This window comes from Psittacula echo (assembly GCF_963264785.1).
Source record: "Psittacula echo genome assembly, chromosome: 1".
Taxonomy (NCBI): domain Eukaryota; kingdom Metazoa; phylum Chordata; class Aves; order Psittaciformes; family Psittacidae; genus Psittacula; species Psittacula echo.
This window is the reverse complement of record NC_137735.1, coordinates 167033428-167048767: the sequence shown is the minus strand read 5'-3', so window position 1 is coordinate 167048767 and position 15340 is coordinate 167033428. Positions and strand designations below refer to the sequence as shown.

The following is a 15340-nucleotide window of genomic DNA, read 5'->3' as shown; positions in this document are numbered from 1 at the left end:
ACATAAGAGCCGTCCAGCTCGCACTGCAGTTAGAGAAAGTGTGAGACACAAAGATTCTTCTTGTGGAGACCAACAGCAAAGGGTAGAGAATGTATCTTCTTGCCGAGATAGTTTGGCAGGGGAATGCAAGTTACTTGATTTCATACTTTGTACACTTAGTGTAACTTCTGATGTGACCAGCTGACAAGATGGGTTTGGTTTGAGCCATATTGGTTAGAATCATAGAATAGTTTGGGTTGGAAAGGACCATTAAGATCATCGAATTCTAACCCCCCTGCCATGGGCAGGGACACCTCGCACTAAACCAGTTCTTCATTTTAGATAGCTCAACATCAGTGACAATAAAATGCCTTCTAATTTATTTTTTCAACATGAATGAGGGAGGTTTAATATTAAAATAGGAAAAGCAAAGCCAAAGTGAGGTATATTTTGGGGCTGGATAAGGAATTGAGCTTTTTCCTTTTTTAATTCCAAAGTAGCCTGGGAAATCCTCTTTGTGTGGTATATTTTTGCCAGGGTAAAGGGGAACACTACCTTTCACAAAATAAATACAAGATGCCTTCATCCTAATCCTAGGGAATCCAGCTGATTTGCCTGCTGCTATGTACAGTTGAGTGAGGCTGCTCATATGAATTTCACAAGCCTTTGATTTGTAGTTTTTCCCTTTTCCCACTCTGATGTTCAGTTTGGTTTTACTAATCGTTGTCTTCAGGCCATAGTATTTTTGTACAGGTTCTCAGCATTCTCTGGACATTTGGTTTGCCCCCGTGTTGTGGTGGTTAACCCTGGTTGGACACCAGGTGCCCACCAGAGCCACCCTCTCACTCCCTTACTCAGCTGAAAGGGGAGGGAGAAAGGTCCATGGGTCTGGGTAAGGGCAGGGAGACATCGCTCAGCAGTCACTGTCACAGACTTGACTTGGGGACATTAGCTGAATTTATTATCAATCAACTCAGAGTAGGATAAGGAGAAATAAAAGCAAATCTTAAAATCTTCTCCCCCCACCTCCTTCTTCCTGGGTTTAATTTCACTCCCGAATTCTCTGCCTCCTCCCCTCCAATGGTGCAGAGTAACAGGGAATGGGGGTTGTGGTCAGTTCGTCCCATGTTGTGTCTGCTGCTCCTTCCTCCTCTGGGGAGGACTCCTCACACTCTTCCCCTGCTCCAGAGTGGACTCCCTCCCTCCCTCCCTCCCACAGGAGGCAGTCCTCCGTGAGCTTCTCCAACATGACTCCTTCCCAGGGGCTCCATTCTTCCTGAACTGCTCCAGTGTGGGTCCCTTCCATGGGGTGCAGTCCTTCAGGAACAGACTGCTGCAATGTGGATCCCCCATGGGGTCACAAGTCCTGCAGCAAACCTGCTCCAGCCTGGGCTCCTCTCTCCACGGGGCCACAGGTCCTGCCAGGAGCCTGCTCCAGCATGGGCTTCCCACAGGGTCACAGCCTCCTTCAGGCATCTCCCTGCTCTGGCGTGGGTCCTCCCCAGGCTGCAGGGAGATATCTGCTCCAACAGGCACCTCCTTGGGCTGCAGGGGAGCCTCTGCTCCGGTGCCTGGAGCACCTCCTCCTGCTCCTCCTTCACTGGCCTTGGGCTCTGCAGGGCTGTTTCTCGCACATATCCTCACTCCTTCCTGCACCTACAGTTCCTTCTGCACAGGAACTTTTCCCCCCATCTTAAATATGTTATCCCAGGGGCTCTGGCACTGTCACTGATGGGCTCGGGCTTCTTCAGAAGCTGGTCCACCACAGAGCTGCTGGCATTGGCTCTGCTGGACATGGAGGAAGCTTCTAGCAGCTGCTCACAGAAGCCACCTCTGCAGCTCTCCAGCTACCAAGACCTTGCCATGCAAACCCAATGCATGTGTCTGACTCTACTGTCTTTACTACCTTCAGTCTCTTTTTACTGTTCTCCTTCTAATTTCACGTAAAACTTACGAAACTATCATGTCACGGAGTAATACAACAGATACCAGGCTGTTCATGTGAGTATCCACTGCAGCCTGAGAAAATGGTGGTTATTTTAGTTTTTCCAGCTGAAATCAAAGCATTACTGCCTATCTTGTACTTGTTTGGTGTTTTCTTTCATTGAACAACAATTACACCTTTAAGTAGCAAAACCAAAGTAAAAACATGTCTTGGGAAAAAGAAATAAAATATTTCCATCTCACAGCTGCATCAGTATCAGTCATCCAGGAATAGCAGTGAGCTAATTAAGCTCAGTGGAATTTTCCATCTGTCATCCTTTGTTAGGCTGTATAGATTGTCCTGCCCTAGTAGGGTGAGCTGCAGTAGGATATTATAAGAGGTAGTAAGTTCTGTGTTACTTTCAAGTGGATGTCTGCTTATGTCTGATGTGGCTTTCTCTGGCTTGCTTCTTCCATGGCTTCTCCCACTGAATGAAGGAGCTTCTTGTTCCTTTCAGAGCCGAGTGGAAGGAAGGGGCTTTGTTGAACAATTTCTCACTGATCAAACCCTTAAAATGCTCAGCCAGAACATGGATGTTAAGGAGATCATGCTGATTTGGGATGCTGGTGAAGTTCTTTACCCAATAGTAGGGTGATTTTGCATAAAGCAGACCATGTGATGGAATTTCATTTCTCTTTGTAGTAATTTCTAGTCATAGCAATGTAGTGTAGGATAGCCTGTACTTAGCAACTGCACCCTTCAGGTTAGACCTTCAGTGCTGTTCTCCAAAGCCAAAGTAGGCATGCCAGTGACTCTATGGAGACAGTATGGACAAGCACACTTCTGACGGGCAGGCTGCTTGGTGATCAGGCCCTGGGACAGGCAGGCTGGGACAAGCCTAGGGTAGAAACTGTGGATCTGCTGGAGTGAGTCCAGAGGAGACCACAAGGATGCTCAGGGGGCTGGAGCACCTCTGCTATGGAGACAGGCTGAGAGAGTTGGGCTTGTTCAGCCTGGAGAGGAGAAGGCTGCGGTGAGACCTTGGAACAGTCTTCCAGTACCTAAAGGGGCCAGCAAAAAGTCTGGAGAGGAACTTTTTAACAGGACAAGGGGGATGGCTTTAAACTGACAGGGGGGAGGTTAAGATTATATCTAAGGAGGATGTTCTTCCCTGTGAGGGTGCTGAGGCACTGGCACAGGGTGCCCAGAGAAGCTGTGGCTGCCCCATCCCTGGCAGTGTTCAAGGCCAGGTTGGACACAGGGGCTTGGAGCAAGCTGCTCTAGTGGAAGGGGTCCCTGCCCGTGGCAGGGGCTGGAGCTGGATGAGCTTTGAGGTCCCTCCCAACCCATTCTATGATATGTCCTCTGATGTATCAAGCAAATTAAGTAGAAAAGATAAATTTTATTTTCTGGATTGTCTGGAATGTTAGGAAGGATGTCCACACTGCAGCAGGTTCTGGAACAGCACTCATCTAAATCTGTATGACTCCTGTTTACATTCTCTCAAGGAGCCAGATCTGATGGGGAGCTGACAATCTTCTTTAATTCAAGGATGATGTCTAGAGCATAGCAAAAGCAATTTTTATGGTATCTACCATTGACCTCCAGAATTCCTTGATGCAGATTATTTCCTTGGCTGTTATTTAAAAGAGCAGCAAAATTCTTTAAATGCTCACAAGAAACACAATTTCCAGCTTTTGCTTTAAGTTATTCCTGATAAACAATATTTACTTATTAATACATTTTTTTTTTATAGTGTCTGATCTCAATAAACAAAACTGCTTATCAGTGAGAGTTTCAGATTCTACTCAAAAATACGTGGCTGAAAATAGTTTATTTGTCTAATGCTTGGGTCTGTTCTTTAGACAATTTCTCACCTGCCTTTTAGTGTAAGGTACCCTGAAAAGGGATGGCAGAGGGGTCCTGCGTTGGACTTTTTTAATGACTGAAAGTTTAATGGACCTTACAGCAGCTGAGAAGGCCTTAAATAAGAGATAAAGGTCTTGTACTTTAATTTTAAAGCAGTATTGGGCAATCTGGTCTTTCTCTTGTCCTTGTGGTCATCTTAACTATATTTGTGTGTGATAACACCAGCTTTAAACTCTGATTCAGTTCTATTTCTCCCAGCCTTTTCTGTGTTCAGGGAAAACTAGTGAAGTTTGAATCTTGTATTTGAAATAAATATTAAACATTTGTCTGCTCTTTAAAGGTATATTTTATTACATTTATCATCACCATCTTTTATACAAATTATGTCTGTTTTAAATACTCACCAGTGACAGTGCAGAATTATATAGTAGGTTGTTAATCTATTAAATGACGTCTGTTCTCTGCTTTTAATGTGCCTTTTGACAGGCAAAACAATAGGAATCCTCGAGTCACTTTGACTTTCCTGTCTCTGATGGTCTCTCTCTTTTTGGTGTGTTTTGTTTCAGAGGAATTCTGGATTTTTCACTTGTGCTTGAAGAACACACAAGTAGCTATTTCAGACAACGCACCTCTCATTTTAACCAACTAAACCTTTTTCTCTGCCTTGTTTCTTGTGTGGTACAAATACTTTGCAATATGATGAAGGAAATTAATATATGGGATTAAACTAATATATTATTTTCAGCAGCTTTAGATTTGGCTTTGCATCATTTAAGCATCGTTACTGTTAAAAACTTGCATGCTTTTTACAAATACGATTCAGATAGTTATGGTGGGCATGGTTCATAGTCTTATTTTAAACTCACTTTTCAAGAAAGGGTATTTTCTGGAAGAAATGTGGAATTAGGGATGTAAAGTGGTTAATTTTAGCAAGTTTGTTTGCAAGGGCAGCTCACACATACACAGCTGGCATCCTGCACCTTCTGGTTGATGACCAAATCTGTTGCTGTTTCTATTTTTATCTACATGAAGATGTTTATAAAGTAAGTTTTCTGTACTGTCACTTACAGAAGTGACATAGCAGCAGGAAGGCAAATAGTGCATTTTGTTCTACCTTCAAGTTATCAGGCAAGATTTCATGTTAGTAACTCCTTAGTGATGGCCTATAAAGGAGGAGGAGCAGAGCCAGGCTTCCAGACAGCAGCTTCAGTTTCTAGTGCAGGCACTTACACTTCTTTAATATTCTCTTGGACTTGTAAACTGAGGAAGTAAGATGGGATTGTCACCCATGGAAAATAAACACAAAATATCAAGAAGTCATTTGAAGAGTTGTTTTTATGACCATTACCATCCTTGAAAATTGCGTTAGAGCAGTCAAAGTGCATGTATTCTGGTGCTGAAATTAAGGGCTAGACTGTTATTCACCGGAGAGAGCACTTAAAGCACTTTACTCCAATTATGTCTGCTATTCAATGCATGAAGCTGTTAGTGCCTCCTGAAGTAATTATCTGTAAAGGTCTTGTAGTTGAGAGTGACTTCCACTGGGTGGTGACCAAGACTTGTTAGAGCAGGAGGAAGTCAGTAGACTAAAACTTTCTTTAATATGACTTGAATTTGGGGAGCAATCAGATCTGCTTGTATTTGCTTTGCTCCTTTTCCTGTCAGGTAATATGTTTACAGCAGCAAACAAGACAATTGTCTCCTCCTACTTCCATTTCTCTCCTTCCTCACCCATTTTTCACCCGATTTTCTTTGTTGTTTGCTTATTTTAGGCTGTGCTGCATACAAGCCAAATAAATCACTACCTTTCTTTTAAAGGAAAAATAGAGAATCCTATAGTCCCACCTCTGTAAATTCTGAGATAAGCTATTATGTTTGTCTTTGGGAAAAGCCAGGAACTAAACTCTCTTTAGGAACCTGTTTTGTTGAAGGAGGAGGAGTAGAGACTGGCCCAGGGTGCCCAGAGAAGCTGTGGCTGCCCCATCCCTGGCAGTGTTCAAGGCCAGGTTGGACACAGGGGCTTGGAGCAAGCTGCTCCAGTGGAAGGGGTCCCTGCCCGTGGCAGGGGGTTGGAGCTGGATGAGCTTTGAGGTCCCTTCCAGCCCAAACCATTCTGTGATTCTGTGAGAGTAAGAGTTCTGCATCTCATGTGAATACTGCCAGCCTGGGAAAAATCTGAAGCCAAAGGCACATTTGGTCATTGTAAAACTCACTGCCAAAGTGAGTCTCAACTTCTAGTTTTAAAATGCTTTTAAACCTTGTGTGTAAACATCACAGATTATATAGAAAAGCACTTGTCCCAGAAATACTTCTTGTAAAACTCAAATGTTTCTCCATTCCTCAGTCAGACAGGTATGTCCAGAAAGTGAATTAACTCAGACTTTGAAAATCTGTTTGTGTTGTTCATTCAATTGGATGTCCTTAAAAACATCCAGATAAAATTATTTCGTGCTCAGATCTGAGGAGTTTGAACAGTGAGTTTAGTTGAAGTAGTAAAGGAGATGGTTGAGAGCTGCTTGTGAGGCTTTAGGCAGATTTATAATGGAAAATTGGCAGATAAAAGATAATGTGGCTTGCAAGAATTGGTGCTTTTGCATGCTTCTCTGGTGAGCTGTGCGTGCACCTCTTAAGGGTAGAGATCTTTGTTGTGACTTGGTTGCTTTGCTCTTCCATTATGGTTTCTTTTCCTCAGCTTTTTGCTTTTATGGCCTTTTTTCTTTCTTGCCAACAGGCAGCATCTTGGTTTTCTTGCTGCTTAAAGCATTCACACACATAGTTCGCATGCAGTTTTCTGCATGTGAGGAGTGTCTCATTGTATTCATGTGCATGATGATAAATGTGGTTATTGTCTTCTTTAATTTTGTGGTTTTTTTTAACTTCAGGAGGTTTTATTTGTTCTTAACATTTTTTAAAGTTGTTTTTAGTTCCACTGGAAGCGACAGCTCTGCATGTGTGTATGTGTGTGTATATATATCCTTAAATATAATTAAATACCTATTTTGCAGTTTGAAACAAACTGGTTTTCCTTTAGAAGGTAACCAGTTTGTAGGATGTCTTTGTGCTGCAGCTCATAGATCGTTACACAACTCCTTTCCTTCCAATGCTTTTCCTGACAGGAGGTAATGAGAGTTCAAGCATTTCTGAACCAGAGCAAGGCCTCTGCTTTGTAGCTTTGATTCACTGAATTGAGTACCTCTAGCAATGTGGCCTTTCTTAATTTCACATGCAGATGTGGATGATTCAGCAAGCTGTGTCACTTGTTTCTGTCTGAGGGTAAAGTTATACCAACTCCTGTAGAAGCCCTGTGGCTAAGATTTAAAGCTGTATTTCTTCTTTTCCCCACTGACCCTCCTTCCACACATATTCATTGTTCCCTATATTTGCTTTCCCTCAAAGCAGTAAGCTCTGGTATTACCAGCCTATAAACATGGGTTTCGTGCTGTTAGAATGCAGAGGTTTTCTTCTAAACGAATTGTTGTGTTGGAACACTTTCCTTGTTACTCACTACATGAATTAATGTCGAGTTTTAGCAGTTTCACAACAGCCATGGTAAGATTTCTCTGGTGCTCATTTTACAGCTGTAATTCATGTTACAGCATACATCATCTAGACAGTGCAGCCCACATATGCCTACTTGTAGTGTGTTCTTTTACCCTGAAATGTGAAGGAAAGATGACAGAAAGTAATCTTCAAAGCAGCCTAGCTAGAACTCAATAAAAATGTCTGCAGTATTCTCACTTGGGTTTTGGTAGAGCTTAAGGGTAATTAAGAAACCCTAAGTGTGTGAAATTAAAACCCCAAAAACTCACACAAACCCCACCTTTATTGAACAACCAAGTGTATTTCAAAGGGTCTCGTATTGCTCTGTATGCATTTCTTGGACTAAAAGCTGGAAGAAAGGAAATCTGTTCATGCTTTTAACATCTTTGTGCAAATCAGGAAACACTGCAGCTACTGGAGGAACTTGTCTTTATTTTTTCATACATATATATATATATATATGTATATATATATGTAATAGTTTAATTTCAGGCATGGAAAAATAATTTTTCCAGAACATTTATTGCATACAAGGACAGAAACTAAATAAGTTACAGATGTTGAGGAGCCTTTTTCCATGCTATCCCATAGCTACTGTAGATCACCTGGAGGTTATAAATAGATTAGCAGCATAGAAAGAGGAGTTCTGTATGATTTAGATGACAAGTTCTTGGCATGTTCTTTGAGTATTCTTTCTTAATTCAGACTTCATGCTATTCTAACATTCAGAATTAGTGAGATTGAAAGCATGGTAGTGTATAAACCCAGTATCAGGAATATTTATTATGGGCAAAATTCACTTTTATTCAGAAGACAAGAGCTTCAGCTTTGCCTGACTCTGTGTTTCAGGTGCAGATGGAATTAAATCAAGCAGATGCCTTGTGCCAAACTGAAGCAAGTTCCAAAAGTGAACTTAGAATCATAGAATAGTTAGGGTTGGAAAGGACCTTAAGATCATCCAGTTCCAACCCCCCTGCCATGGGCAGGTACACCTCACACTAAACCATGCCACCCAAGGCCTCATCCAACCTGGCCTTGAACACCGCCAAGGATGGAGCATTCACAACCTCCCTGGGCAATCCATTCCAGTGCCTCACCACCCTCTCAGTAAAGAATTTCTTCCTTATATCCAATCTAAACTTCCCCTGTTTAAGTTTTAACCCATTACCCCTTGTCCTGTCACTACAGTCCCTGATGAAGAGTCCCTCCCCAGCATCCTTGTAGGCCCCCTTCAGATACTGGAAGGCTGCTCTGAGGTCTCCACGCAGCTTCTCTTCTCCAGGCTGAACAGCCCCAACTTTCTCAGCCTGTCTCCATACAGGAGGTGCTCCAGCCCCTGATCATCCTCATGGCCTCCTCTGGACTTGTTCCAACAGTTCCATGTCCTTTTTACGTTGAGGACACCAGAACTGCACACAATGCTCCAAGTGAGGTCTCCCGAGAGCAGAGTAGAGGGGCAGGATCACCTCCTTGGACCTGCTGGTCACGCTCCTCTTGATGCAGCCCAGGATACGGTTGGTTTCTGGGCTGCGAGCTCACACTGCAGCCGGCTCATGTTCATTTTCTCATGGACCAACACCCCCAAGTCCTTCTCTGCAGGGCTGCTCTGAATCTCTTCTCTGCCCAACCTGTAGCTGTGCCTGGGATTGCTCTGACCCAGGTGTAGGACCTTGCACTTGGCATGGTTAAACTTCATCAGGTTGGCATCAGCCCACCTCACAAGCGTGTCGAGGTCCCTCTGGATGGCATCCCTTCCCTCCAGCGTATCAACCGAACCACACAGCTTGGTGTCATCGGCAAACTTGCTGAGGGTGCACTCAATCCCCCTGTCCATGTCACCGACAAAGATGTTGAACAAGACCGGTCCCAACACCGATCCCTGAGGGACACCACTCGTTACCGGTCTCCAGCCGGACATTGAGCCATTGACCACAACTCTTTGCGTGCAGCCATCCAGCCAGTTCTTTATCCACCGAGTGGTCCACCCATCAAATTGATGTCTCTCCAATTTAGAGACAAGGATGTCATGTGGGACAGTGTCGAACGCTTTGCACAAGTCCAGGTAGATGATGTCAACTGCTCTGCCCTTGTCCATCAGTTCCGTAGCCCCATCATAGAAGGCCACCAAATTGGTCAGGCAGGATTTCCCCTTAGTGAAGGGGACTTCTGTTCATATAGAATAAAGAACAGTTTTGAAGAGGCTGGTACAGCACACAGTGTATTGCAGAGCAGTTAAAGTGTCCATGCAGGTCGTTCCTCTGTCCCTCATTTGGTCTTCCAGTGGTGTGCTGTGAAGAGGTGGAAGTCCACAAATCCATGCTCCAGATTTTAGCCTGATTTGTGAACAGTGGGGCCCTGTAGTGAAAGAGAATGGACCACGAGACTTGGAATTGTGAGAGCTGCTCGTTGGAGCCCACTGCTTAGGCCCTTTCCCACTGTGTAACCTGCTGCACTGTCTTGCAACCATTTATGTAGCTGTTCTCCATATAGTGTGCCAGATGTATAACCCTGTAAGATCATTTAACAAGTAGAATCTCCTCTTTGGGGATGAGTAATCGAGGAGAGGGCTCAGCATGAGTATCTTCCTTTGCAAGTCATAGCAAGGTAGACAATGAGTGCGTTCAGAGCATAGGCTTTATGTATCTAAATAATTGTATGGTCGTAGTTGAACAAAGGATAAGTAGGGGAAAATAAAAGCAGAGGTTTTTCTACAGCAAGCCTGGGTAGGCTGTGCGTATTTATGTAAAATGAGGTTTCTGGAGTTACGTATTCCGAAAGATAAGGGTAAGTTCCACATCACCTGTGGCCTTCAGTGAAGACTTTGAAAAATCAAGAAGAGGCCAGTTTAATTGTTTGGCAAACCCAAACTGTTAAATACTTCTGATTTATGTTTGATTTATCTTGTCATGACACATGGCATCTTCGTATTCTTCTCCTGCTATGTCCTAGCTGGCACAAACTGTAAGTTTTCATTTAGTTTATATAGAAACTGATCCGTGAAGGCAGTTATGTTGCTGTAATAAATAATACTGACTTTGGCTGCTGACTTTCCTCTGTGTACCTCTATCATGAACCAGTCACCAAAGATTGAACTCATAATATTGACTGTGAAAACGAACATAGCTCACTTCTAACCACAGCACTTGTGTCAGGGATAGACTCATTTGTATGTATACGGTCCTGTGGACCCATAGAGGCACATAAAAAGAATCTTAATTACAAATAGCTATAAAGAGTGAGGTGCTCTTTATGATTAAACAAAGGGATTAAACAAAATTATTTTCCCAACAGCTATTTTATATAATTTATTTTGCATTGCATTTGAGCAAGGGTACCCGTTTCTCTTTTTCTCCTTACAACAGAGCTTTTGCTTACTAAATAGATGCAGAGTGAATAGAATTTGTTTGGTTATGCTGACTTTAAAAGTTTTCATATTTTTTTAGGAAACACTGAACATTAAATTTAGATCAATACATTTAATGAGAAGTATGTGACCTTTTCTGCTTATAATGGGAAAGTAGTGTATTACACAAATTATACGCAAGTGGATGCGATAAAACACTTTTGCTGAGATTATGAAGGGTGTTGACTGCTAAGGAGAAAGACTGCAGTGGAAAACTCGATGTAAATTGTTCTATGACACAATCAAGCAGTGAAACACATCTTTATTCTTTCTGTAGTGGCAATGTGGATCATTCCGGGTCTCCACATAGCTGGTGTTTACCACTGGCTGTTGCAATGTGTTGAGCTTCTGTCTGGGAGAACTTTCCATTCATATCCTAGTTCTCTAAATGATGTCGTCGTGCTTGGGAGAACTTGTCCCTTGAGCGCTCAGTTGGAATCATGACGTAGCCAGTGATGGAAAACTGAGCTGAAAACAGTGTGATTCTGCATACAGCCTTTCAGTGACACTGGGCTTTTTAATACTGAGGTTGAAATTTATGGCCAGGGAAACAAGGACGTAACTGTGCAGATGTTAGTGAGGAGCTCAACCCAAAAAAAGAAGTGAGAGAAGGTTCAAAGATGTCTGTGAGGAGGTTTGTGCATGTGCCTGAGGAGCTGATAGTGTAGCTTATCAGAGGTGAACATTGAAAGATGAATGAATTGGAGACGATGGATTGGGAAAGGGATACTGGAAAGGATTTTTAAAGTGGAGAAAGTGTGGGGAGGGTTACCTATATAGTAAGTACTGTAACCGAAGTGTAATCTAGGAAAATGATCTTTTGCAGCAGTGTCATGAATGAGCAAAAGCTTGTCAAGATTGCATCAGCTGTAGAAAGGCAGACTAGAGTAACTGGTTCAGATGAGAGCATACACGAAATCTCTGTTCGATAATAGTATGCAGAAAAACCTTTGAGGTGTTTAGCAGAAAGGTGACCAGAGAGAGGCCCAGGCAATGAAGTTCATAGCTAGCTTTGCTTGCATGACCAATAGATCAAAGGAGACTTTTGTACAAACGTGAATTTATGCTATTGCTGTTCTTATTTTAGGTAAAGAAGATGAATTCCCAAAGAAGCCAATGGGGCAGATTCCATCAGAACCTCAGTCTCTGATGCTTAACTCTACCCCAATGCTTAATGGACAGAACAGCACTGGTACCCAAACAAAGAGGACAGAAAGAAGACTTTCCACAGAAGAAGCAGGAAGTTCACCAAACAACTGGAAAAGAATGAATTCACTGGAAAAGAAACCTTCCTTAAAACAGCAGAAGGCTCGACTGATAGAGACGCAAGGTAGTATGTCTAAGAATGAGGTAGACAGCAGAAGAAAGCCTCAGCCAGCACAGCAGGAAAACTCAAGACAGTATAATAATGCAGCTGCTAATCAGAATTCTAATGCTGCTTCGAATACTAGAAGGGGATTTGTACCTAAGTGGAATAAGCCATCTGATATCAGAATAATTGAAAAGACAATGAAACTTTCTGCAGAAGTGAAAGACAGGCCAGTAAACCCTTCGGTTTCAGGCCCACCACCAAGTCCTGTAGACACGCAGCCTTTGAATGGAAAGCAAAAGACAAGGGTTTTGGCTGCTGATGAAGGTAAGCGAGGGTCGAATGCATCTCAGTATGACAACGTTCTGGAAGCTGAGAATGAGAATCTTGTTGAAGAGATGCTTGAGAGAGCTCAACCACAGAGCCTGAGGCATGTAGCATATTCTAATAGTCCAGGAAAGCAACCTGACAGAAAACCAGCTCCATTCATAATACCCAATTACACCTTCACTTCACAACCCAGATCTCCAAAATACTCCTTGCAATCCGATAGACCACCCCATGGACTGAACGTAGAACAGCCACTGCCATGTTACAAGAATCCACCTTCTTACCATGGAAATTCTCAAACACATGTTTCCAGTATAGGCAATATGAGTTCTGTTCCTCTGCATTATCATGGGAATCAAACCAGCCCTTCTGGGAGGCGATATGGTTCTTTTATTTCAGATTATTCTCCAGATAAACTACAAATGAATTCCTATCCTGCCAGTCGCCAAAATCCTCTTTCAACAACCCCTGGGCAGATAGAAGTAGCCCCTGTTGATGCTTATACCAGCAACTCGAGATCCCCCCCAGGTGTCAAATTCATAACCCCTCCACTGGATTATTTACCAGAAGATAGAAAGTGGCCAGATGCTGCTTATATTTACAGGCATGAACCCTACAGGCAGCCCTGGAGCCAAGACGTTAACAAAGGCCACTTGGAAGATTTCCAGATACATCAGCATCTTCAGTCAACGCATTTTCAAGACCATACCGTTCATCCTGTTTCTGTGGATAGTCCAATGAGATACAGGACTTCACCAGCCTTTGAAGGCCATGGCTCACCATAGCACCGGTATTCAAGCCCATCTGCACAAGCCCAACACTCTCAAAATAGAAACGATGGATTGTCTGTGCATGAACCTGTGCCTCTCTGAAAATCTTAACTGTACTCAATAAACCGGCAAAGCCCAAACGCAATTAAACATTACTGTGTTAGCAGTCAGTTCTATGAAATACAGACAGTTCACACGCATCTCAAAAGTGACGCTATTTCAGAGATGTTTCAGGCTTTCATTGAAGGCTAGTTGAGTTCCTAGACTTGCATTGGAGCTCTTGAAGGAGATCCGATACACACAGACATAGCAATAAGATTGGATGCGCAGTGTGGTTAATGCTGTCATTGTTCTTCATGTTTAAATAACTCGTGTTACAATCCTGCCTAATACCTGTAACACATTGACAAGTTTTATGTTGACCGACGTGGTTAATGCACTGTATGATGTGTGTGCGCACGTCTGAGTGTGCACTTACAATACATGGACACATAGGGGGAAGAGCTAAAGAGTTTAAATGTAAAGGCATTTAACTTTGGGCAAAGCTTGTGAAGTACTTTTGTTTCATATTAACTTTTCTTTGTAATTTATTCTAGAAGCCATTCATTTTGAGTGGGATTTTCTATCATTTTTAATACAGCTGCCTCAGCATCCCAGTATCTGTTCTGGGCAGGAGAGATGCTTTGGGATTGTTAATTTAATCTTATGTGAGAGCTAATTTCCTCTCCTTTGACTACTGTTTGTCATTTTCCTCATCAAGAAGGAGCAGGTAGGCAAAAAGCAGAAAAGCCAAAAATGTCTCTCTAATCTGGCTAAAAAATGGTGCTTAAAATTCAGGGCAGTGTTTAGGTTTTTTAGGTGCAGAAAAGTGGAGATTTTTCATCTTCTTACCCAAATCTACATTCAGAATGTTGTCCTGTATGCAAAATATTGGCGCACAGTGAGAGTAACAGTAAACACAGAAATGGTGCTGCACCCTTCACTTTCTGCCATGCTGTCCTGTCAAAGTAGACGAGCTGGTTGCAGGGCCAAGTCCCACGGGTATCAAAGAGTGACCAGCTCCTCCACCCTCTTATGAAGTACACACAGCAGTCTGAGATTTGATCAAGGCTTTTGATGTTCCCTGAGCTATGTGAGTGTGCAGCGTCCCTTCTCTTAAGCTTTGTCATGTCAGTTCTGTTTTATGTCACCCTTTTTCACCCCAAAGAGCCTGTAAGTTCATGTCTGTGATCAGGTTTGTGCTGCTGTGCTGTCAGGCTGCTGGTAAACTGTGCGGTGTTTTACACTAAAATGATCCTGACTGTTAATAGGAAGCTTAAACTCCTGGTAATGTAAGCATTTTTAATTAGCATTTGCAGCCTTTTCTGCTTTGTGTTTTCCTTTCCTTGACTGTGAATTGGGGGGTGGAATAAAAAGCAAGCAGGTTAAGTGGCGCATGTAGGATGCAGTCCTGCGAGCTGCTGAGTGCTGCATGCACCCTTCTCATGGAAAGCAGTGGAGTCAAGATGGACAAGGATCTCACCAGAAGGGGTCCCTGGAGTGCTGAACAGAGAGATTTTTCTAATACAAACATTGGTATCAACACCAGGTTTGGATAGTTCGGAAGGTTCTCCCGTTCTCTTTTGTTTTATAAGATTTGTTAACTGAAAACATAGAAATGGAGATTTTTTTTTTCCTTTAAAGAATGAGCTTTAGTGCCTATTATTGCTGCAGGTTGGCTCTGTAAGTTTTAAGGTACAGAAGTAAAACAATTTTTGCAAAAGGAAGTAACATTTACTTAGTCTATTTCAAACAACCATGTTGTGTATATAATGTGTCTGATGTAATTTTTAATGAACTGGGCAATTTTCTACTTTAAACTGGCAAACTGAAGCCAAGTAACAGTAGCAAAGCACTACACTGAAACTAAAATTGTGAAGATAAAGATGACTTGGGCTTACTTTAGTTCTGATTGCTTGCAGCAGCTTAGAAATGTATGTATATAATATTGTGGCTAAGTGTAATAATCTCAGTGTTTAACTGATGTTGCGTAATTCATAACAAAGCTGTACAATTTATTTGTGCAAGCAACACAAGGCTCCAAAATATGTATCAGCATTAGTACATACTGTAGATTTTTTTCTATATAAAATATATACACACTATTTTCTTATGTCATCTGCAACAGTTTTATAACTGTGTACCCTATTTTGATGTGACTGTATTTTTAACATGTT

At 42.4% G+C, this 15340-nt stretch overlaps 1 protein-coding gene across 1 annotated transcript in view; it reads left to right on the top strand.

Annotated features, from left to right (window-relative positions):
- Nucleotides 1-13333, top strand: part of USP6NL (USP6 N-terminal like) — a 118567-nt gene extending 105234 nt beyond the window's left edge. The window contains exon 15 of the mRNA XM_080627836.1: nt 11803-13333. Coding sequence (XP_080483962.1) covers nt 11803-13139 — 1337 coding nt within the window. The 3' untranslated portion in view covers nt 13140-13333. The remainder of the gene's footprint in view (nt 1-11802) is intronic.
- The last annotated feature ends 2007 nt before the right edge of the window (nt 13334-15340 follow it).